The 25,593-nt window shown below is 39.5% G+C and overlaps 1 protein-coding gene across 14 annotated transcripts in view; it reads right to left on the reverse strand.

The window, feature by feature from the left end:
- Window positions 1–360: 360 nt before the first annotated feature.
- Window positions 361–25,593, reverse strand: part of LOC139754624 (FGGY carbohydrate kinase domain-containing protein) — a 137,582-nt gene continuing 112,349 nt past the window's right edge. For 12 of the 14 annotated variants that reach the window (XM_071672114.1, XM_071672111.1, XM_071672112.1 and 9 more), the window contains 3 exons: window positions 21,612–21,732; window positions 14,020–14,176; window positions 361–2,508 (listed from right to left, as the gene is read on the reverse strand). In XM_071672114.1, coding sequence (XP_071528215.1) covers window positions 2,430–2,508; window positions 14,020–14,176; window positions 21,612–21,732 — 357 coding nt within the window. In that variant the 3' untranslated portion in view covers window positions 361–2,429. Of the gene's footprint in view, window positions 2,509–14,019; window positions 14,177–21,611; window positions 21,733–25,593 lie in introns of those variants that run through there. The other 2 variants (XM_071672120.1, XM_071672118.1) reach the window with 2 other exon arrangements.

Below are 25,593 nucleotides of genomic sequence, written 5' to 3' on the forward strand. Positions count from 1 at the left end.
TACACATACATATACAGACTCAGACATGTACATATATACACATGTACATAATTCATACTGTCTGCCTTTATTTGTTCCCATCGCCACCTCGCCACACATGGAATAACAACCCCCTCTCCCTCATGTGTGTGAGGTAGCGCTAGGAAAAGACACCAAAGGCCCCATTCGTTCACACTCAGTCTCTAGCTGTCATGTAATAATGCACCAAAACCACAGCTCCCTTTCCACATCCAGATCCTTCACAACTTTCCATGGTTTACCCCAGACGCTTCACATGCCCTGGTTCAATCCCTTGACAGCACGTCAACCCCGTGTGACAATAATTTTTAGTCCAGGACTCTTTGGAATAAAAGAATGTCATAGAATGTGGTATGTAATTCAATGTTATTACAAAGTCATATGTGGTTAAATCATAGTATCATATACTATATATATACTAATACTTCATCACAATAATATGGAATGCCCTACTTTTGCAGTAAGTGAATCTAGCAATTCACTGTATGTACTTGGTAAGCACATGGTGAGCCAAAAGTCTTTGTGCAAGTTACTATAGATGATCTGTATACTCAGAGTCTATACATTAATACAAATACATTTCCCAAACTTAATCAAGTTACAGCAAATGTTGGATATGGCACCCACATGTCTGTAGACACACATCTACATGTCTTATTTTGTGTGTAAAGACACAAGAAAAATCAGTTGGGGAGATGTTCCCGCTGAAATTTGTGATGCTTTCCTTCAATTCAGGGAGTGTGTGTAGACTGTCTTTGTAAACTGTGCCTTTCACTGCTCCCCACAGAAAATAATCAGGTGGTGTAAGATCTAGTGACCATGGTGGCCAAATGACCTTTGAAATTATTCTCCCCTCAAACATATTGTGCTGTAGCTTCATTGAGACAAGCTGTGTGTGCAGTAGCACTTTCCTGTTGAAGGCAATTTTGTTCTTATTCAAATGTCCACCAAAGGGGTAAAGAACCAATTTGGAGTAACATTCTGAGCTGATTGTGTCACTGAGGAATATGGGGCCAATTATCCAATTTCATGTATAGCACACAACACACTAACCTTCTGATCTTATAATGTGTCTCCTTGAACTCATAAGGATTGGTTGCCAACCAAACAGGATGTTTTAGGTGTTGACATAACAGAAAAATGAAACCATGCCTCATTGGGAAAGAATGTGACATCCAGAATATCCTCTCCATTGTCATAAATAATGTCTCTAAATCCATCAGCAATATTCAACACACTTCATGTTGTCCTACCTTTCTTTCCATTCATGCACTGATATTATCTCAGAGGGAAACAAGTGCAGCTGCCTCTTCAGCACTCAACATATGCTGCTCTTTGAAATGCCTGTCCGCTGTACCAATTTACAGACAGACTTTTTATGGGCTTTGCATTATGTGATCCAAAATATCCATTATGTTTTTCTCTGTTACTACTGCTGGCCTGCCAGACATTGGCACATGCACAACTGATCCAGTTTCATGAAACTTGGCATTCAACCACCACACTGCACTGTGGTGTGTAAAGGCAGTGTCGGGATAATTTCCAGCAAAGTTCTGCTGCACTTTGTCTGTATATTGGTCTGCATCACGTAAGACCTGTTCCACCAAAAACGCTTGGGCCTCAAGCCACAAAACTATTTTCATATTAACACCTGTTAGTATCTGAACATGCTTGTATTCAAGGAAACGCTGAAGTGCATTGCTTAAGGAAGGATGGGAGAGGGGGAAGAAGGTCACCATACATGTTAAAAGTCACATAGGCCATTTGTTGTAACAATAACAATATGAGTGAGGAAGTTTTATCATTTGTAGATAAGGTGCACAGTGACTTTTGGCTCACCCAGTATAATATGTACATCTTATTTTAGGAATGTTGAAACAACCTTCAAAATCTCCAGGTACTGATATCCACTTAAAGAAGGATATTACACGCAAAACTCTTTTATCCTTATCGCTAGCATGTAAAACATTTTTAATAGCCACCTAAAAATACAGTACAAAAGTGCCAATGAAAAAATATAACAAGAATATTTTTGTAACAATTACTGATATGCATACAAGATGGCAAAGTAGGAATGTTTGATAATGAAACAATGGAAAGCACTCAATAAAATTCACAATACACATGACAAAATCAGTACATTTACGATAATATTTCTTCAACATACCCAGATACTTAAAAGTATTCAAGAAATTCAGAGTACACATGACAATATCAGTGCATTTAAGATGATTTTTCTAAAATATACCCAAACACTTAGAAGTATTTCAGAAATAAAATTAAGTATCTTTAGTATTCCACTATATCATGCAGTATATACACTAATATGAAGAATATTGTAAGAGTAAAAATAAATTTCAGCTCATGATAAACACAAATGACAATAATGCTCTCCCAAGTTAGTGGCATCATTAAGCTGACATAATATGTCTATAATCCTTTTGGTCATTTTGCATTTTCTTGAATACTGCATACTTTTTGTCATGGTACCTACGGAAAAAACTGTACATTAATTATACTTCTAGATAAAAAGAGAAATTAATGACATTAAAAGCTTTTATCTTTGTACGTTTAACATAACAGTTCCTGGAAAACGCATATACATGTAGGTAGGGTAGAAGGGAGTTTGTCTCTGTATTCTCTGCATGTCATAGAAGGTGACTTAAGGGGGCAGGAGGGGTGGGGGACTGGAAACCCTCCCCTTCTTATATTTGAATTTCTATATGAGAAAACAGAAGAATAAGCCAGGGAGGAAGTGCTCATCCTCCTTGAAGGCTCAGAATGGAGTGCCTAAATGTGTGTGGATGCAACCAAGATGAGAACAGAGGAGAGATAGGTAGTGTCAATGAAGAATGAAAACTGGATGTTCTGACTCTAAGTGAAACAAAGCTCATAGGTAAAGAGAAAAGATGGTTTCGAAACATCTTAGGGGTAAGATTATGGGCTGGAGAGAGGACGAGCTAAGGAATTAGAAGCACTACTCCTGAAGGAGATGTTGTGGGGCTGTCTAATACAATGTTTGGAAGCAAATTCTAAATTGATGTGAGTAAAAATGAAAATGGATGGTGAGAGATGGGTGAAAATTGGTGCTTATGCATCTGGTCATGAGAAGAAAGAGCATGAGAGGCAAGTGTTTTGGGAGCAGATGAGTGTGTTTCAGCAGTTCTGATTATAGAGAATGGGTATCAGTGATGGGTGATTTAAATGTGAAGGTAAGTAATGTGGCAGATGTGGGTATAACTGGGGTGCCTTGGGTATTCAGTGTTATGAATGGAAATGGTGAAGAGCTTGTGGAGTTGTGCTGAAAAAGGACTGATGACTGGAAATACCAGGTTTTAAAAGAAATATACAGAAGTATACGTGTGTGAGTAGGAGAGATGGTAAATAGGCTTCTTTAGCAAACATATCAATTGACAGGCATGTAAGAAACTCTTCTGGATGTAAACGTAATGAGAGGAGCATCTGGTGGGATGTCTAATCACTATTTTGTGGAGGTGATGATGAAGATTTGTAAAGGTTTTGAAAGAGAGGAAACAATGTCGGGAGAAGAATGTGGTGAAGGTAAGAGAGGTCAGAAAGGTGACTTGTGTGAATAAATACCAGCAGAGATTGAGTACAGAATGGCACAGAAGTGAAATAAAATGAAGTGAGGGGAGTGGGTGAGGAATGGGAGGTATTTAGGAATCAGTGATGGCATGTGTAAGAGATGCATGTGGCATGCAAAAGGTGGGAGGTGGGCAGGTTAAAAAGGATGGTGAGTAGTGGGATGAAGCATTGAAGTTGCTAGTTAAAGAGAAGCAAGAGGCATTTAGGCAGTACTTACAGGGAAGGAGTGCAAATAATTGGGGGATATATAAGAGAAAGTGGCAAGCGGCAGTTTGTCTGCTGATGATACAATATTAGTAGCAGATTCGAGTGAGAAACTGCAGAAGTTGGTGACTGAGTTTGGAAGAGGGAGTAAAAAGAAAAAGTTGACTGTGAATGTGAATAAAAAGAAGATTATTAGTTCAACAGAGAAGAGGGGCAAGTTAGTTGGGATATAAGCTTGAGTGTGGAAAAACTGGAGGAAGTAAAGTGTTTTAGATAGCTGGGAGTGGACACGGCAACAAATGGAACCATGGAAATGGAAGTGAGTCATAGGGTGCAGGAGGGGGTGAAGTTTCTGGGAATGCTGAAGAATGTGTGGAGAGAGAATGTTATGGGCGGGGCAGGGCGGGGTGGGTGGGGGTTGGTTGAAGGCATAGTAGTCCCAACAATATTATATGGATGTGAGGGATGGGCTATGAATAGAATTGTGTGGAGGAGGGTGGATGTGTTGGAAATTAAATGTTTGAGGACAATTTGTGGGGGGAAGTGGTTTGATCGAGTAAGCAATGAAAGGGTAAGAGAGATGTATGATAATAAAAAGACTATGGTTGAGAGAGAAAAAGAGTGTGCTGAAATGGTTTGCACATTTGAGGAGAATAAGTGTGGAAATAATGACAAAGACAATATATGTGTCAGGAGTAGAGGTAACAAGGAGAATAGGGAGACCAAATTGGAGATGGAAGGATGGAGTGAAAAAGAATTTGAGTGATCGGGGCCTGAATACTTAAGAGAGTGATAGGCATGCATGGGATAGAGTGAACTGGAATGATGTGGTATACTGGGGTTGATGTGCTGTCAATGGACTAAACCAAGGTATGTGAAATGTCTGGGATAAACCATGGAAAGGTCAGTGGGGTCTGATTGCGGACAGGGAGCTGTGGTTTGGGTGTATTACACGTGACAGCTTGAGAATGGACGTGAGCTGATGTGGCCTTTCTTTGTCCATTCCTGGTGCTACCTCAGTGATGTAGGAAAGTTATCAACTATGAAGAAAAAAAGAAGAAAAAAGAACAAACTATGCATATGCATCAACAAATATAAGCATATTCTTAATTAAACACACATTAATAACTTTAATTTCTCATCATCTCTCATGCATTTTTGTAATCTTTACTTTTGCACCATGTAACCATAGGATAATTAAGCTACCTCTCAAAGTTATCCCATTTTGACAAATAAAGTAAACAGAGGTAACCAAAGATGTCAAAGCTTGTCCCTGTATATCAAAATGGACACAAAAAGGAAGCCTGTAAACAACAGTTTCACCCATAATTCTAACAGGCAAATCAAGATTCTAAACACTGTACTGCTTTTTCACCTGATCATAAAGATGATAAGCAAAAATTCAAGTAAAGTTTGAACATGCCTAAGATGTGAGTACCTTTATCATCTTTTAGGTGAACCTTTCCCAAATTTTGAAGTAAACCCTTAACTTCAGTGTTTCTTATTAAAAGGTTAATCACTCAATTGAGTTCATTTCATGTAATTCTCCCTTGCAGCACTTAACAGTGAACGGCCAGAAAGAGGTCTACTGGCACTGTATCAATGGTTTATGGTGATACAAAAACACTGGCTACCTGTGTCACCTGGATTAAAGCAGGTGAGATCAACCTTTTAAGAAACAATGTTCACTATATTTCATAAACTCCAGTGAATAAATGTAACTTCAAATGATGTTGAAGGGTCCAGCAGTGGTGTTTAATATGACAAAATAAAAAAAATACACTATGATGATGATGATGTCACATGCATCAGTAAGCATAAATTGACTTTACTAGGGTCCACTATCCTGCAATGTTCCCTACCTTCCTTGTTTCTTTCCTGTGTCAGGTCTCTGACTTCTTTACCTATCCTGTTATGTTCCCTCTTATCCTGAATTCCTCTTTCCATTTTCCTATGCTCTGAGTACCTAACTAGTTTATGTCTATCAAAAAAAGAGCCTAATATTCACATCTAACACTCTGCCAAGATGGGCTTTCCCTTTTCTATTTATGTGGAGTCTATCCTTGGCAAAGAGGCTTCTATCTCAGTGTTTTCTTTCTCCCTACAGAAAGCCCCAATTCTACTGTTTATCCCCATCATTCTACTGAGGGTATGGAGATTTACACGACATATCTGGGCAGCAAAATACAAGAAAAGATATGAGAAAGCAAATGCATGCTTCCTGTGAAAGAGGAACCACTGAAGTGAGACATGCTTCCAGGGAAATATCATGTGTACTGAACCTCTTAGATCTCAGCAAGTGAGTGGACTCTGTTTTTGACAAGGCTGGGTGGATTTCCTGGACAATCTCCACACACTAAATCCAACAATTACAGTTTAAAATAGTACTCTCATGTGTCAGAATTTATTTGTAGAGCAAATCCAAATACCTACTCATTGTGGGGACATCATGTGTCCTGGCAACATGGTAAAGTTTTAAAAGTCAGATGATATCAGCCATCTTAGTCATGCCATGGTACTGAGAGGGAAGGAATGTTACCCCATGGTACTAGGAGTGGAGAACAGAGCTTTTGCTTAATGTCTTTGTGTTTAGTGATATTTTCATTATTTCTGTTCTGGATGACATTTTTCCTCTATCAGTAACAAACCATGGCTCCCAAGAAGGAAAGGTTTGTATTCTTGCTGAGAAGCAAGAAAATATGTTTATAAGTGAGATTTCAAGATGTGCTGATAAGGCTCAATTCACCATCCATTTTTTCTTTCTTTTTGTGACAGACATGGAGTGGGAACATAACATGCCCTAGTCAAGGCCATCTCAAGTGAAAGAAAAAGGCAAAGAAAATTAAAGTAAGTATTAATTATGGCTCTGCAAGTGTTCTTAGACATTATCTTAAAGGAAGAAAGATTATAATTATATGAAGAGGAAAAGACCAAAGAAGGAAGATACACAGCTGTTCAAAGAAGTATATATTCCTCCCAATGTTCAACACCCATGGAAAGCTGGGTATGGTTGACCTAGGGTGACCAGTATGGTGACTGATATTTTAATGAAGTGTGAGGTTTTTAGAACCATATTGACCATATAGAGTAAAAAAAAAGAAAAGAGAGGAGGGGGGGATGGTGAGTGATGTTGCAAAGGCAATGTGTACCTAACACAACCTAATGAATCTGGGATAAAGTGATGATAAGACATTAATATCTATTCATATACATTTTTTTTTTTTTTTTGCTTTATCACTGTCTCCCGCATTTGCGAGGTAGCGCAAGGAAACAGACGAAAGAAATGGCCCAACCCACCCCCATACACATGTATATACATACGTCCACACACGCAAATATACATACCTACACAGCTTTCCATGGTTTACCCCAGACGCTTCACATGCCCTGATTCAATCCACTGACAGCACGTCAACCCCGGTATACCACATCGATCCAATTCACTCTATTTCTTGCCCGCCTTTCACCCTCCTGCATGTTCAGGCCCCGATCACACAAAATCTTTTTCATTCCATCTTTCCACCTCCAATTTGGTCTCCCACTTCTCGTTCCCTCCACCTCCGACACATATATCCTCTTGGTCAATCTTTCCTCACTCATTCTCTCCACGTGCCCAAACCATTTCAAAACACCCTCTTCTGCTCTCTCAACCACGCTCTTTTTATTTCCACACATCTCTCTTACCCTTACGTTACTTACTCAATCAAACCACCTCACACCACACATTGTCCTCAAACATCTCATTTCCAGCACATCCATCCTCCTGCGCACAACTCTATCCATAGTCCACGCCTCGCAACCATACAACATTGTTAGAACCACTATTCCTTCAAACATACCCATTTTTGCTTTCCGAGATAATGTTCTCGACTTCCACACATTCTTCAAGGCTCCCAGAATTTTCGCCCCCTCCCCACCCTATGATCCACTTTCGCTTCCATGGTTCCATCTGCTGCCAGATCCACTCCCAGATATCTAAAACACTTTACTTCCTCCAGTTTTTCTCCATTCAAACTTACCTCCCAATTGACTTGACCCTCAACCCTACTGTACCTAATAACCTTGCTCTTATTCACATTTACTCTTAACTTTCTTCTTTCACACACTTTACCAACTCAGTCACCAGCTTCTGCAGTTTCTCACATGAATCAGCCACCAGTGCTGTATCATCAGCGAACAACAACTGACTCACTTCCCAAGCTCTCTCATCCCCAACAGACTTCATACTTGCCCCTCTTTCCAAAACTCTTGCATTCACCTCCCTAACAACCCCATCCATAAACAAATTAAACAACCATTTAGACATCACACACCCCTGCCGCAAACCTACATTCACTGAGAACCAATCACTTTCCTCTCTTCCTACACGTACACATGCCTTACATCCTCGATAAAAACTTTTCACTGCTTCTAACAACTTGCCTCCCACACCATATATTCTTAATACCTTCCACAGAGCATCTCTATCAACTCTATCATATGCCTTCTCCAGATCCATAAATGCTGCATACAAATCCATTTGCTTTTCTAAGTATTTCTCACATACATTCTTCAAAGCAAACACCTGATCCACACATCCTCTACCACTTCTGAAACCACACTGCTCTTCCCCAATCTGATGCTCTGTACATGCCTTCACCCTCTCAATCAATACCCTCCCATATAATTTACCAGGAATACTCAACAAACTTATACCTCTGTAATTTGAGCACTCACTCTTATCCCCTTTGCCTTTGTACAATGGCACTATGCACACATTCCGCCAATCCTCAGGCACCTCACCATGAGTCATACATACATTAAATAACCTTACCAACCAGTCAATAATACAGTCACCCCCTTTTTTAATAAATTCCACTGCAATACCATCCAAACCTGCTGCCTTGCCGGCTTTCATCTTCCGCAAAGCTTTTACTACCTCTTCTCTGTTTACCAAATCATTTTCCCTAACCCTCTCACTTTGCACACCACCTCGACCAAAACACCCTATATCTACCACTCTTTCATCAAACACATTCAACAAACCTTCAAAATACTCACGCCATCTCCTTCTCACATCACCACTACTTGTTATCACCTCCCCATTTGCGCCCTTCACTGAAGTTCCCATTTGCTCCCTTGTCTTACGCACTTTATTTACCTCCTTCCAGAACATCTTTTTATTCTCCCTAAAATTTAATGATACTCTCTCACCCCAACTCTCATTTGCCCTCTTTTTCACCTCTTGCACCTTTCTCTTGACCTCCTTTCTCTTTCTTTTATACATCTCCCACTCAATTGCATTTTTTCCCTGCAAAAATCGTCCAAATGCCTCTCTCTTCTCTTTCACTAATAATCTTACTTCTTCATCCCACCACTCACTACCCTTTCTAATCAACCCACCTCCCACTCTTCTCATGCCACAAGCATCTTTTGCGCAATCCATCACTGGTTCCCTAAATACATCCCATTCCTCCCTCACTCCCCTTACTTCCATTGTTCTCACCTTTTTCCATTCGGTACTCAGTCTCTCCTGGTACTTCCTCACACAAGTCTCCTTCCCAAGCTCACTTACTCTCACCACCCTCTTCACCCCAACATTCACTCTTCTTTTCTGAAAACCCATACAAATCTTCACCTTAGCCTCCACAAGATAATGATCAGACATCCCTCCAGTTGCACCTCTCAGCAAATTAACATCCAAAAGTCTCTCTTTCGCGCGCCTGTCAATTAACACGTAATCCAATAACGCTCTCTGGCTATCTCTCCTACTTACATACGTATACTTATGTATATCTCGCTTTTTAAACCAGGTATTCCCAATCACCAGTCCTTTTTCAGCACATAAATCTACAAGCTCTTCACCATTTCCATTTACAACACTGAACACCCCATGTATACCAATTATTCCCTCAACTGCCACATTACTCACCTTTGCATTCAAATCACCCATCACTATAACCCGGTCTCGTGCATCAAAACCACTAACACACTCATTCAGCTGCTCCCAAAACACTTGCCTCTCATGATCTTTCTTCTCATGCCCAGGTGCATATGCACCAATAATCACCCATCTCTCTCCATCAACTTTCAGTTTTACCCATATTAATCGAGAATTTACTTTCTTACATTCTATCATATACTCCCACAACTCCTGTTTCAGGAGTACTGCTACTCCTTCCCTTGCTCTTGTCCTCTCACTAACCTCTGACTTTACTCCCAAGACATTCCCAAACCACTCTTCCCCTTTACCCTTGAGCTTCGTTTCACTCAGAGCCAAAACATCCAGGTTCCTTTCCTCAAACATACTACCTATCTCTCCTTTTTTCACATCTTGGTTACATCCACACACATTTAGACACCCCAGTCTGAGCCTTTGAGGAGGATGAGCACTCCCTGCGTGACTCCTTCTTCTGTTTCCCATTTTAGAAAGTTAAAAAAATACAAGGAGGGGAGGATTTCTGGTCCCCCGCTCCCGTCCCCTCTAGACGCCTTCTACAACACACGAGGAATGCATGGGAAGTATTCTTTCACCCCTATCCCCAGGGATAATATATATATATATACATATATATATATATACATACAGTGAATGTAGGTTTGCGGCAGGGGTGTGTGATGTCGCCATGGTTGTTTAATTTGTTTATGGATGGGGTTGTTAGGGAGGTGAATGCAAGAGTTTTGGAAAGAGGGGCAAGTATGAAGTCTGTTGGGGATAAGAGAGCTTGGGAAGTGAGTCAGTTGTTGTTTGCTGATGATACAGCGCTGGTGGCTGATTCATGTGAGAAACTGCAGAAGCTGGTGACTGAGTTTGGTAAAGTGTGTGAAAGAAGAAAGTTAAGAGTAAATGTGAATAAGAGCAAGGTAATTAGGTACAGTAGGGTTGAGGGTCAAGTCAATTGGGAGGTAAGTTTGAATGGAGAAAAACTGGAGGAAGTAAAGTGTTTTAGATATCTGGGAGTGGATCTGGCAGTGGATGGAACCATGGAAGCGGAAATGGATCATAGGGTGGGGGAGGGGGCAAAAATCCTGGGAGCCTTGAAGAATGTGTGGAAGTCGAGAACATTATCTCGGAAAGCAAAAATGGGTATGTTTGAAGGAATAGTGGTTCCAACAATGTTGTATGGTTGCGAGGTGTGGGCTATGGATAGAGTTGTGCACAGGAGGATGGATGTGCTGGAAATGAGATGTTTGAGGACAATGTGTGGTGTGAGGTGGTTTGATCGAGTAAGTAACGTAAGGGTAAGAGAGATGTGTGGAAATAAAAAGAGCGTGGTTGAGAGAGCAGAAGAGGGTGTTTTGAAATGGTTTGGGCACATGGAGAGAATGAGTGAGGAAAGATTGACCAAGAGGATATATGTGTCGGAGGTGGAGGGAACGAGGAGAAGTGGGAGACCAAATTGGAGGTGGAAAGATGGAGTGAAAAAGATTTTGTGTGATCGAGGCCTGAACATGCAGGAGGGTGAAAGGAGGGCAAGGAATAGAGTGAAATGGATCGATGTGGTATACCGGGGTTGACGTGCTGTCAGTGGATTGAATCAGGGCATGTGAAGCGTCTGGGGTAAACCATGGAAAGCTGTGTAGGTATTGTATATTTGCGTGTGTGGATGTATGTATATACATGTGTATGGGGGTGGGTTGGGCCATTTCTTTCGTCTGTTTCCTTGCGCTACCTCGCAAACGCGGGAGACAGCGACAAAGCAAAAAAAAAAAAAAAATATACATACACATACATATGCACATATACACACACACACACACACACATATACATATAGATACATATGAAAAATGTAAGAAATAATTTAGAAACTGAAACTTCTAGCTTGAAATGAAATGAAAAAATGAATGTCACATAATGGTTCAACCTCTGGCTATGGAAAAGGGAAAATGTATAATTTATTTACACAAGACAAAATAAAAGAATAAAAGTTTTTTCACATTTTCATTGATAATTTGGAGTTATTTACATAAATTCTCTTAATTTAAAAACTTGATGTAATATTGCTCTTTTAATGACACTCATTTACAGGGAACAGAAGAAATTATACATACATACACATATAAATGATAATGTGACTATGATATTCCTCCAATGTGAGCAACCTCTGACATCATCTTATCATTTTCTGCTTTTGAAAACAGGCTGACAGAGAATAAAGCCTTCTAACTATGGTCATGGCCACTGGTCACCCACCTTAGCAAATCAGCAGTGCAAAACTATAATTAATAAGACAGCATGATTTCTCGCTAGAAAAAAGACAAGCAAAAAAAAAAGAAAAAAAAAGAAAAAAAGGGAAAATTCTCTTGTGCAGCATACAGATTATATGTATATAAATGGCTTATTTGTATATTCAATGTACATCTCCATCCATCCACAAAGTTTCTCCCATATCTTTAAACCAAACTGCATTTTCTGTTTTAGCAAGGTATGATCTAGAAAACTAATGGCCTCGTCTGCATATATCTTGTCTTTAGCAGACATACTGAATCTATCTATCCATCTATGTCTCTGATGCCTGTTCCCTTCAGTTACTCCCACCAAGGGGATGGCCATGGCAAAAGTCTCCATTTATCCCTATCCTTATATACCTCCCCCACATACACCATTCCATGCATTCTTCCACCATTTCTCTCCTCTAGTCCTCTTCCACTCTATTTCCAGGTGTCACAGGTGGTCTTCCTTTCACACTAACCCCTTTATATTGTATATCATACCAAAACTAGAGATCTTCATTGTCAAGCCCCACAGATTCCTCCACATTCTACTCTGACTACTTCATAAATCTTAGCAGTACATCCATCCTCCATATAACATAACTCCAGTTCTTTTTATCTAGCTTAAACCACATTTCCTCCTAAATGCTAAGACCTTAATTATACAAAACTTTATTTTGTTCTTCCATCTTTTCCTCAGTCTCAGAGTACATAAACTCAATTCTAAAAGCTGAGCAAAGACCACTGAACCCTTTCAAAGAGCCAAAGTTGGCATTCTGAGGAAGGAATAGTGGAGGGGTGTGCCTAATTGGAAATGTGAGATAAGAATGTGAATGGGAAACCCTCAGTGGGAAGAAATACTGCATCTAGAATGGGAGGATTCAAAAGTAAGAAAGAACTTGAGCATATATGAGGAGTGGTCATAACAATCAAGAACTAGTGTTGGGTGTTTAATTAGTTGTTTCAAATTGTAGGGGAGGGTAAAACAAAAGGTTCTGACTCCACTAGGATCATCTTGTGCACCCAAGCCATTCTTTTTGGTGTTCATTCAAATCACTTATGTAGATAATCTCAGTGCATGGTTGTGAAGAAAGCAACACCTTCTGGCAGTATGTCAAATAGTTGAAGATTTATTCATAGCTGGAGAAATTTGGAAAGGGGGGATACACGAAACACAAGTTCCATCACACTGGATAAAGATATTCTAAACTAGATGGCTTCAATGTAGGAAGACTCAAGATCCATAAAGCAAACAATTCATGTTTTCATTTAATGAAATCGATGGTAAAACTTACAGTCAGAGAGTTGAGGGTTAAAAGGATATGCATCCCTATACAGCTGTGTTTCAGAGGAAAGAAGATCAGGTTAGAAAGCAGGGAGATGTTCCTGAAACTGCAAAAGTGCAGAAATAGATACAGCATTGCCAGAATAAGTAAAGTCGGTCCCAGTCACTTGATATTGGTCAAGGGGCCCTCAGCAACTGATAAACCCTCTTTGTTCAGTGGGGTTGTTCCAATTCAATGCAGGTAAGACATAATTTGGATGTATCCATATGCTTTATGAGGATTTAGCCTGGAAATCTATGATTTAGAAGAAAATTGTGAGTTACATGCTGTTAAGAATTATATAAGATATGGAGAGTGTGTGTCTGTGGAATGAGCTCTGGAAACCCAAGTGTAGGTGAAGTACAAAGAAAAGAATAAGCTACTCTTACATAAAAAAAAAAAGAAAAGAAAAAAATTGTAAAAAGGAAGTTGCCTGGAAAGCCAGTATTTAGGAATGTGAAATGTAACTTTCATGCTGAGGGTAAGTTCTGTATGCTTGAGCAAGAACTGCAATATCAGATATTAGATATCTGATTCAAAGATCATTGCTCTAACATCTATCCGTTCCATAAATTTTTTAGAATTTCAATAATAAAAGCTATTACTGGAACAAATATGCACTAATTTTGCAAGAATGAAGGATATTCTGTCTAATGATTAGAGAAACTTACCTTTTCATATCTTTTTGAGGTTTGTATGTATGTGCCTCCCCTCCCATAGCTACAGCTGCAGCACTGAGATCTGGATAGTCGCCAGATGCAGCTGCAGCAAGCATGCTAGCCCCAAGCAATACCGACTGTTTTACTTGTGGGATAAGTACAGGAACACCTGTCAAGTATTGAATTTTTTGTTATGTCACAAAGAACCAAGTACAAAACTTATGCTTCACAAAATGTATTTTTTATGTTATTTTGTAAGGCATTTTTCCCTTGATAACTTTAAATAACAAATCTATAGTGGGAGGAGTGAACAGTGTAAATGAAAAAAGAAAGGAATATTTATATTCAGAAACTCTATACTCATACATACTAACAATACCCTCACCTACATCATTCTTAACTCTCTTCTACTGCCTTAAATTTGTGTCCATCTTTCTTTTCTTTTCTTTAAACCAACTGTAATGACATTATCATCTTTTAAATACCCATCCTTTCTATATGTCCAAACAAACGCAGACCTTAATCTTTAAGTTCTTTCAAATACTATCATTCTTTATCTCTCTCATCCTCATTTCAAAATATTTTCATTCCTCCTTCTCTACATCCCTTGAGTTTGTTTTCCTCCTCCTCCCGCCAGCTACCCCTCTCAGCACATTTACATCGAAAAGTCTCTTTTACATGCATATTAATCAATATGTAATCCAATAATGCTTGCTGATTGCCTCTCCTCCTCACATACATAATACTTGTGTATGTCCCTCTTTTTAAACCAGGTATTCCCAATCGATTACCAGTCCTTTTTCAGCAGACAACTCCACAAGTTGTTCACCATTTCCATTCTTAACACTGAATACCCCATGTGTCCTAATTCATCATCAACTGCCACATTACTCACCCTCTCAATTAAATCACACATTACTAATACCTGGTCTCTTACATTAAAACTGCTGACACATTCACTTAGTTGCTCCCAAAACACTTGCCCCTCTTGATCTTTCTTCTCACATCCAGATGCATAAGTACTGATAATCATGCACCTCTTACCATCCACTTTCATTTCTACCCTCATCAATCTAGAATTTACTTCCTCACATTCTATCACACACCTCCACAACTCAGACTTCAGGAGTAGTGCTACTCTTTCCTTAGCTCTCGTCCTCTTACAAACCCCTGACTTTACTCTTAAGGTATTTCCAAAGCATTACTCCCCTTTACCTTCAAGCTTTGTTTTACTCAGAGCCAGAACAATCGGGTTTCTTTTCCAAACATACTATCCATTTCTCCTCTCTTTTCATGTTGGTTACATACACACACATTTAGACACCCTAGCCCTAGCCTTTGAGGAGGATGAGCACTTCCTGCTTGGCTCCTCTTCTGTTCCTTCTTTTAGAAATTGAAGCACAAGAGGAAGGGGGTTCCAGCCTTTCACTCTCACCTCTTTAGTCACCCTAGGGATAATATATATATTTTTTTTCCTATACTCAGGACCAAGTGAAGATATTTAAGGCTCAGTCCTTTGTTCTGAATGCTACCTTGCTGAAGCAGGGGGTAGTGATGCTGTTTCCTGTGTAATGGGGTAGTGCCAGGAATAGATGATGGCAAGCAAGTAAGAATATGTACATGAGTATACATATATATGTCTGTGTATGTGTATGTATATTTGTATATGTTGATATGTATATGCATGTGTATGGGCGTTTATTAATTTATATTTATTCTATTTATTATACTTTGTCGCTGTCTCCCGCGTCAGCGAGGTAGCACAAGGAAACAGATGATAGAATGGCCCAACCCACCCATATACACAAACCCACCCATATACACATGTATAGACATACATGCCCATACACTCACATATACATACCTATACATTCCAACATATACATACATATACATACACAGACATATACATATATACACATGTACATATTCATACTTGCTGCCTTCATCCATTACCATTGCCATCCTGCCACACATGAAATGGAACCACCCTTCCCCCGCGGTGCGCGAGGTAGTGCTAGGAAAAGACAACAGAGGCCATACACGTTCACAATCAGTCTCTACTTGTCATGTGTAATGCACTGAAACCACAGCTCCCTATCCACATCCAGACCCCACAGACCTTTTCATGGTTTACCTTAGATGCTTTACAAGCCCTGGTTCAGTCCACTGACAGCATATCGACCCTGGAATACCACATCATTCCTATTCACTCTAATCCTTGCATGCCTTTCACCCTCCTGTATGTTCAGGCCCCAGGAAACAAAGACAGACCCATCCACTTACATACACACATCTACACATAAGGATATGTTAGAAGGAATAGTAGTTCCAACAATGTTATATGGTTGTGAGGCATGGGCTCTATAGGGTTGTATGGAGGAGGGTGGATGAGAGGTGGTTTGATTGAGTAAGTAATGAAAGGGTAAGAGATGTGTGGAAATAAAAAGAGTGTGGTTGGGATAGCAGAACCAGGAGACTAAATTGGAGTTGGAAGGATGGAGTAAAAAAGATCTTGAGCAATCAGGGCCTGAACATACAGGAGGGTGAGAGGTGTGCAAGGAATAGAGTGAATTGGAACAATGTGGTACACTGGGGTTGATATGCTGTAAATGAACTGAACTGGGGCATGTGAAACGTCTGAGGTAAACCATGGAAAGGTCTGTATGGCCTGGATGTGGATAGGGAGCTGTGGTTTTCACTGCATTACACATAACAGCTAGAGACTGAGTGTGAACGAATGTGGCCTTTTTTGTCTGTCTTCCTGGCGTTACCTTGCTGAAGCAGGGGGTTGTGATGCTGTTTCACATGGGTCAGGGTAGTGCTGGGAATGGATGAAGGCAAGCAAGTATGAATATGTACATGTGTATATATGTATATGTCTGTGTATGTGTATGCATATGTATGTATATGTGCATGGATGGGCATTTATGTACATACATGTGTATATGAGTGGATGGGCCATTATTCACCTGTTTCCTGGCACTACCTAGCTGATGTGGGAAACGACGATCAAGTATAATAAAAAAATCCTCCCCTCCCATTTTCTTTTTAATTTTCCAAAAGAGGGTACAGAGAAGGGGGCTCAGTGAGGATATTTAGTCTAAGGCTCAGTCCTCTGTTCTTAATGCTACCTCGCTAATGCGGGAAATAGCAAATATGCATGAATATACATATATTTTTTAATTCATACTTATCATACTTAGTCACTGTCTCCCGTGTTAGTGAAGTAGTTCAAGGAAACAGATGAAAGAATGGCCCAACCCACCCACATACACATGCATAAATGCCCACAAGCACATATACACACCTATACATTTCAATATATACACACATACACATATACAGACATATACATATATACACATGTATATATTCATACTTGCTGCCTTCATCTATTCCCAATGCCACCCTGCCATACATGAAATAGCACCCCCCCTCCCCCCCAGGTGCAGGAGGGAGTGCTAGGAAAAGACAACAAAGGCCTCTATCGTTCACACTCAGTCTCCAGTTGTCATGTGCAATGCACTGAAACCACAGCTCCCTTTCCACATCCAGGCCCCACAAAACTTTCCATGGTTTACCCCAGACACTTCAAATGCCCTGGTTCAATCCAGTGACAGCACGTCGACCCCAGAATACCACATTGTTCCAATTCCCTCTATTCCTTGCAAGCTTTCATCCTCCTGTAAGTTCAGGCCCCGATTGCTCAAAATCTTTTTCATTCCATCCTTCCACCTCCAGTTTGGCCTCCCACTTCTCCTTGTTCCCTCCACCTCTGACACATATATCCTCTTTGTCAATCTTTCCTCACTCATTCTCTCTATGTGACCAAACCATTTCAATACACCATCTTCTGTTCTTGCAACCAATCTTTTTATTACCACACATCTCTTTTACCCTTTCAATACTTACTCAATCAAACCACCTCACACCACATATTGTCCTCAAACATTTCATTTCTAACACATCCACCCTCCACACAACCTTATCTATAGCTCATGCCTCGCAATCATATAACATTGTTGGAACGACTATTCCTTCAAACATACCCATTTTTGCTCTCCGAGATAATGTTCTTGCCTCTACACATTCTTCAATGCTCCCAGAACTTTTGTCCCCTCCCCCACCCTGTGACTCACTTCCGCTTCCATGGTTCCATCCGCTGCTAAATCCACTCCCAGATATCCAAAACACTTCACTTCCTCCAGTTTTTCTCCATTCAAACTTACCTCCCATTTGACTTGACCCTCAACCCTACAGAACCTAATTACCTTACTGTTATTCACATTTACTCTTAGCTTTCTTCTTTCACACACTTTACCAAACTCGGTTACCAACTTCTGCAGTTTTTGACCTGAATCAGCCACCAGTGCTGTATCATCAGCAAACAACAACTGACTCACTTCCCAAGTCCTCTCATCCACAACAGACTGCATACTAGCCCCTCTCTCCAAAACTCTTGCATTCACCTCTCTAACAACCCCATCCATAAACAAATTAAACAACCATGGGGACATCACGCACCCCTGCCACAAACCAACCTTTACTGGGAACCAATCACTTTCCTCTCTTCCTACTCATACACATGCCTTACATCCTTGATGAAAACTTTTCATGGCTTCAAGCAACTTACCTCCCACACCATAAACTCATAATACCTTCCACAAAGCATCTCTATGAACGCTATCATATGCCTTCTCCAGATCCAGAAATGCTACATACAATTCCATCTTTTTATTCTCCCTAAAATTTAATGATACTCTCTCACCCCAACTCTCATTTGCCCTCTTTTTCACCTCCTGCACCTTTCTCCTGACCTTCTGCCTCTTTCTTTTATACATCTCCCAATCATTTACACTACTTCCCTGCAAAAATCGTCCAAATGCCTCTCTCTTCTCTTTCACTAACAATCTTACTTCTTCATACCACCACTCACTACCCTTTCTAATCTGCCCACCTCCCACCTTTCCCATGCCACAAGCATCTTTTGCGCATGCCATCACTGCTTTCCCAAATACATCCCATTCCTCACCCACTCCCCTTACGTCATTTGCTCTCATCTTTTTCCATTTTGCACTTAATCTCTCCTGGTACTTCCTCACACAAGTCTCCTTTCCAAGCTCACTTGCTCTAACCACTTTTCACCCCAACATTCTCTCTACATTCGCCTCCACAAGATAATGATCAAACATTTCTCCAGTTGCCCCTCTCACCACATTAACATCCAAAAGTCTCTCTTTCATGTGCCTATCAATTAACACATTATCCAATAACGCTCTCTGGCCATTTCTCCTACTTACATACGTATACTTATGTATATCTCTCTTTCTAAACCAGGTATTCCCAATCACCAGTCCTTTTTCAGCACACAAATCTACAAGCTCTTCACCATTTCCATTTACAACACTGAACACCCCATGTACACCAATTATACCCTCAACTGCCACATTACTCACCTTTGCATTCAAATCACCCATCACTATAACCTTGTCTAGTGCATCAAACCTGCTAACACACTCACTCAGCTGCTCCCAAAACACTTGCCTCTCATGATCTTTCTTCTCATGACCAGGTGCATAGGCACCAATAATCCCCATCTCTCTCCATCCACTTTCAGTTTTACCCATATCAATCTAGAGTTTACTTTCTTACACTCTATCACATACTCCAACAACTTCTGGAATGGGTGGTTAGGGAGATAAATGCATGAAAGAGGGGTGAGTATGCTGTCTGTTGGGAATAAGAGGGCCTGAGAAGTATGAAAGAGGGGTGAGTATGCTGTCTGTTGGGAATAAGAGGGCCTGAGAAGTAAGTCAGTTGTTGTTCACCACTGATACAGTGCTGGTGGCTGATTCAAGGGAGAAACTGCAGAAGTTGGTGACTGAGTTTGGAAAAGTGTGTGAAAGAAGGCTGAGAGTAAATATGAATCAGAGCAAGGTTGTTAGGTTCAGTAGGGTTGAGGGACAAATTTGTTGGGATGTGTCTGAATGAAAAAAAAATTGAGGAAGTGAAGTGAATGGAACCATGGAAGTGGAAGTGAGTCACAGAGTGATGGAGGGGGCAAAGGTTTTGGAAGCGATGAAGAATGTGTGGAAAGAAAGAACATTATCTTGGATAGTAAAAATTGGTATGTTTGAAAGAAAAGTAGTTCCAACAATATTATATGGTTATGAGGCATGGGCTATAGATGGGGTTGTATGGAGGAGAGTGGATGTGTTGGAAATTAAATGTCTGAGGACAATATGTGGTGTGATGTGGTTTGATCGAGTAAGTAATGAAAGGGTAAGAGTGATGTGTGGTAGTAAAAAGAGTTTGGTTGAAAGCGCAGAGGAGGGTGTGATATATCCCTAAATACCTTCCTTTCCTCACCCACTCCCCTCGCCTCATTTACTCTCATGTTTTGCCATTCTACACTCAGTCTCTCCTGGTATTTCTTTACACATGTCTCCTTTCCAGAGTTTCCTGAAGTGTTCTTTCCAAACTCATATTCTTACTTCTATAAATTTTCTAAGAGCTCCAGTCCCTTGACAGTCTATCAATAGATATTTCAGCATCCTTTTTGCCATGTCCAACGAATAAAAACTCCAATTATTTATTAAAAATTCCTAACTCTTCCTAAAATTTCCCTATCACATTTCATATATTATTTTTCAAATATCATGACTTTGGTATTGTAAAGTCACTCTTACATTCCTTTTTTTAAATCATGTAATGAATTACTAAAAAAATATCTTCTGCTTACATCATTTATACATTTGTGTAATATCATTCAAATATAACAAAATGCCAGTTCTCCACTCTGTTCTGTCCTTATCCAGTCTTATCTTTTATGTGCATTATCATTCATGATTTTCCTTACACGAGTATGGAAAATTAAACAGCAAATTTAGACCATGCGCATTTCAATTTTACACTGCCTTCCTACCACGATTATACCTTAATTTACCTGCTCTCTTTATCTAGCGAGTCTATATTTCAAACTTTCTCTTTTGTATAGTCTGTTTATATTTCACACCTTCCATAACTTCACTGATTTTAGACTATTGTAGCAGCTTCTGCCTCTGCTTTGCTCTACATACATTTAATAATAATGAAACTGACAAATCAATCTTACCTAGGGATTCACTCTATACTTCATGGGTTTTGAATAAAGAACAGTATTCCATCACCATGCCTTCCATCCCTTTTGTATCATGCTGTCATTTAACAGGACAAACAGTGATTTGAAAAGCTTTATTACCATAACTATTACAAGGTATCACATAGCATCGCATCACTTAATCATCTTAACTGTTTTTCTATGCATCTGTATTTCAGTCCTACATCTTTTAAAATCTCATGTCTACATACAAGCTCTCCATCTCTATCCTAAATCCTTCCAAAAACAAACTCTTCTTTCTCATTCTCAGTTTTATTACTGCACTGGTTTCTTGTTCCAAACTACTTTCCATAACCCCATTCAATGTGTTAATGTTTCTCAAATAATATCAAAACAATGTATAACAACATTTTTCTTTCATATTGTAACAATAAACTTTACTTATTACTATAATGAATGTTCAGGAATACATTGCATTAAAAATTCTTTCATAATCACTAACCAAGGGCATCAGCATGGGTGTGGATGAAGATGGAGGAGTTTGAAAGTCCACCACACATAAGCACAGAACTAATGGTGTGACCGGAGGTCATTAGCTGCTCGATAATATGCCGTGTCCCATACTGCCAATAATGGTATACCAAACATGCATGTGTTAATACAATTATAATAGCAATAAAGTTATTAGTTCTAATACTCTAATGAAAAGACAAGAATAAAACAATGGGGAAGAGATAATGTTACCCTATATCTTTTACATTTTGAAGATGATTAGAAGAGCATCAGTTGAAGATTGGAAATATTTTCCTGTATTATTACCTTCTATAAGGCTCATTTCCTGCTATCTTGCTAAGGTGGGGAAAAAAATGAAGAAAAGAATGCACAAAAATTCCTAATTTTCTGAGTACTCTAATGATGAATCTGCACTACCTATCTATTCATATCTCTGAAGCTCATTTCTTTTGGGAACCTACTTGAGGGTGTGGCCATGGCAAAAGTTTTTGTAACTGGTGAACTCCAGTGTTGCTTCTTAGCCTTTTGTGCTTTACCCTTAACAGGCCACTGGAAGAGGGCGACTCTAGTGCAGCATTCTCAAAGGCTCCTACCTAATCTTCCCTCTAACTAATATTACCCAATGTGTCTACCTATGTTCCTGCCCAATGATCCAGCCTATTTCTTCCTAATACTCCTAGCAAATGTTCCTACCAACTACTTTTACCTAATGCTTTAGTCTCATGTTCCTAGCTACTACTTCTAGCTTTCGCTCCTACCATTTTACCAAATGGCATGGGTAGTGCATAGTGCTCACCAGAGAACAAATCTGAGCTACGAAGAATGATTGGTGAGGTTAAGTGTCATCAAGTGTCAGGTATGACAAGAGGAGATTGTATGTTTGTTGAATGAATGTCAGCAGTCCATGTGTGGGTGAGGCAGAAGGATAAGGCAACTATCTGGGCCAAAGGAGTGCAATTTGATAACCACTGAAATCCTGGCTCACTCCCCAGCCTTCCCTGATCATCCTAATACTCAGGTGAGTAGTATCTGTAATGTACTTCCCTGGTCGATGGTTTCCTACCAACAACTACTTAAATTCAGTAATAAACTAGAGTCTAATAAGTTCATGTAAATAACATGTAATAAAGCTTACTTCTTTTGAAATACCTCCTACTTTTCTGCAAGGATATCTCTTGAGTAAGAGTTAGCTTCATCTGGAAGGCTTTAATGTTATGCAGCATCCCGCTTTGTGCAAACTATACATAGTACCCTGCTAACCATGCCTGATTCCAGAACACTTAAAAATTTATGCTAATGCCATTAATAAATTCAAATTGTTCATTTTTTTATTGTTATAAATGATCACCATTTCCCGTATCAGCAAGGTAGTGCCAGGAAACAGACGAAAAAGACCGATCGACTCATATACACACATATATACATAAGCAACCATACACATACATATACACATCAACATATACACACATCTATACATATATATATATATATATATATATATATATATATATATATATATATATATATCTGTTTCCCATTTTAGAAAGTTAATACAAGGAGGGGAGGATTTCCGGCCCCCCGCTCCCGTCCCCTCTAGTCGCTTTCTACGACACGCGAGGAATACGTGGGAAGTATTCTTTCACCCCTATCCCCAGGGATAATATACATACATATATACATATACACACACACACACACACACACACATACGCACATACACACACACACACACACATACATATATATACATATGAAAAATGTAAGAAACAATTTAGAAAACAAACTTTTAGCTTGAAATGAATGAAAAAAATGAATGTCACATAATGGTTCAACCTCTGGCTATGGAAAAGGAAATGTACGTTTGTGTGAATAAATTGTACATTTCCTTTTCCATAGGGATATATATATATATACACATATATACATATATATATACATATATATATATATATATATATATATATATATATATATTCTTTTCTTTCGTGTTACAAGGAAAACATTGGGAATGAAACACGTATTCTGCAATTGGACAATAATTATGTATCGTGCTGGAGCACTAAAACAGTTGCACTAAAAAAAAAAAAATGATAAACCAGAAAAATCATCATTGGTGACCCGAAACGTAATTGGTTTCTTTTGAACCAGCTGATATTTCATATGATATAATATCATATTTTTTTTCATTAATCTGTGAGCATTAATTTCTATGAATACAGCAAAGCACAGTTCGATCAATAGACTCGATAATGGACTCATCCTATATTTGTTTGCCAAAGAATTCAGCTTTTTCAGCACCTTTTTTTTTTCTTCCACATCTTCGAATTCTACAAGTCTTGGATTGTCGGTAATACTGAGGACACTCTGAGATTAGTCTCATAGGCTTCTGGAGTCTACTGCAAGACGTTAAGATTGAGGTATATTCGTAAGGAGGTAGATAATTGCTGATTCACTTAATGACGAGTTAGCGACTGTTTGCTTATATTACTGGTACTACGTCGGGCCAAACTGATTCATAAGGTATGTCCATATATATATATATATATATATGTGGCATGAGAAGAGTGGGAGGTGGGTTGGTTAGAAAGGGTAGTGAGTGGTGGGATGAAGAGGTAAGAGTATTAGTGAAAGAGAAGAGAGAGGCATTTGGACGATTTTTGCAGGGAAAAAATGCAATTGAGTGGGAGATGTATAAAAGAAGGAGACAGGAGGTCAAGAGAAAGGTGCAAGAGGTGAAAAAAAGGGCAAATGAGAGTTGGGGTGAGAGAGTATCATTAAATTTTAGGGAGAATAAAAAGATGTTCTGGAAGGAGGTAAATAAAGTGCGTAAGACAAGGGAGCAAATGGGAACTTCAGTGAAGGGCGCAAATGGGGAGGTGATAACAAGTAGTGGTGATGTGAGAAGGAGATGGAGTGAGTATTTTGAAGGTTTGTTGAATGTGTTTGATGATAGAGTGGCAGATATAGGGTGTTTTGGTCGAGGTGGTGTGCAAAGTGAGAGGGTTAGGGAAAATGATTTGGTAAAAAGAGAAGAGGTAGTGAAAGCTTTGCGGAAGATGAAAGCCGGCAAGGCAGCAGGTTTGGATGGTATTGCAGTGGAATTTATTAAAAAAGGGGGTGACTGTATTGTTGACTGGTTGGTAAGGCTATTTAATGTATGTATGACTCATGGTGAGGTGCCTGAGGATTGGCGGAATGCGTGCATAGTGCCATTGTACAAAGGCAAAGGGGATAAGGGTGAGTGCTCAAATTACAGAGGTATAAGTTTGTTGAGTATTCCTGGTAAATTATATGGGAGGGTATTGATTGAGAGGGTGAAGGCATGTACAGAGCATCAGATTGGGGAAGAGCAGTGTGGTTTCAGAAGTGGTAGAGGATGTGTAGATCAGGTGTTTGCTTTGAAGAATGTATGTGAGAAATACTTAGAAAAGCAAATGGATTTGTATGTAGCATTTATGGATCTGGAGAAGGCATATGATAGAGTTGATAGAGATGCTCTGTGGAAGGTATTAAGAATATATGGTGTGGGAGGAAAGTTGTTAGAAGCAGTGAAAAGTTTTTATCGAGGATGTAAGGCATGTGTACATGTAGGAAGAGAGGAAAGTGATTGGTTCTCAGTGAATGTAGGTTTGCGGCAGGGGTGTGTGATGTCTCCATGGTTGTTTAATTTGTTTATGGATGGGGTTGTTAGGGAGGTAAATGCAAGAGTTTTGGAAAGAGGGGCAAGTATGAAGTCTGTTGGGGATGAGAGAGCTTGGGAAGTGAGTCAGTTGTTGTTCGCTGATGATACAGCGCTGGTGGCTGATTCATGTGAGAAACTGCAGAAGCTGGTGACTGAGTTTGGTAAAGTGTGTGGAAGAAGAAAGTTAAGAGTAAATGTGAATAAGAGCAAGGTTATTAGGTACAGTAGGGTTGAGGGTCAAATCAATTGGGAGGTGAGTTTGAATGGAGAAAAACTGGAGGAAGTGAAG

This window comes from Panulirus ornatus, chromosome 17 (assembly GCF_036320965.1).
Source record: "Panulirus ornatus isolate Po-2019 chromosome 17, ASM3632096v1, whole genome shotgun sequence".
Classification (NCBI taxonomy): domain Eukaryota; kingdom Metazoa; phylum Arthropoda; class Malacostraca; order Decapoda; family Palinuridae; genus Panulirus; species Panulirus ornatus.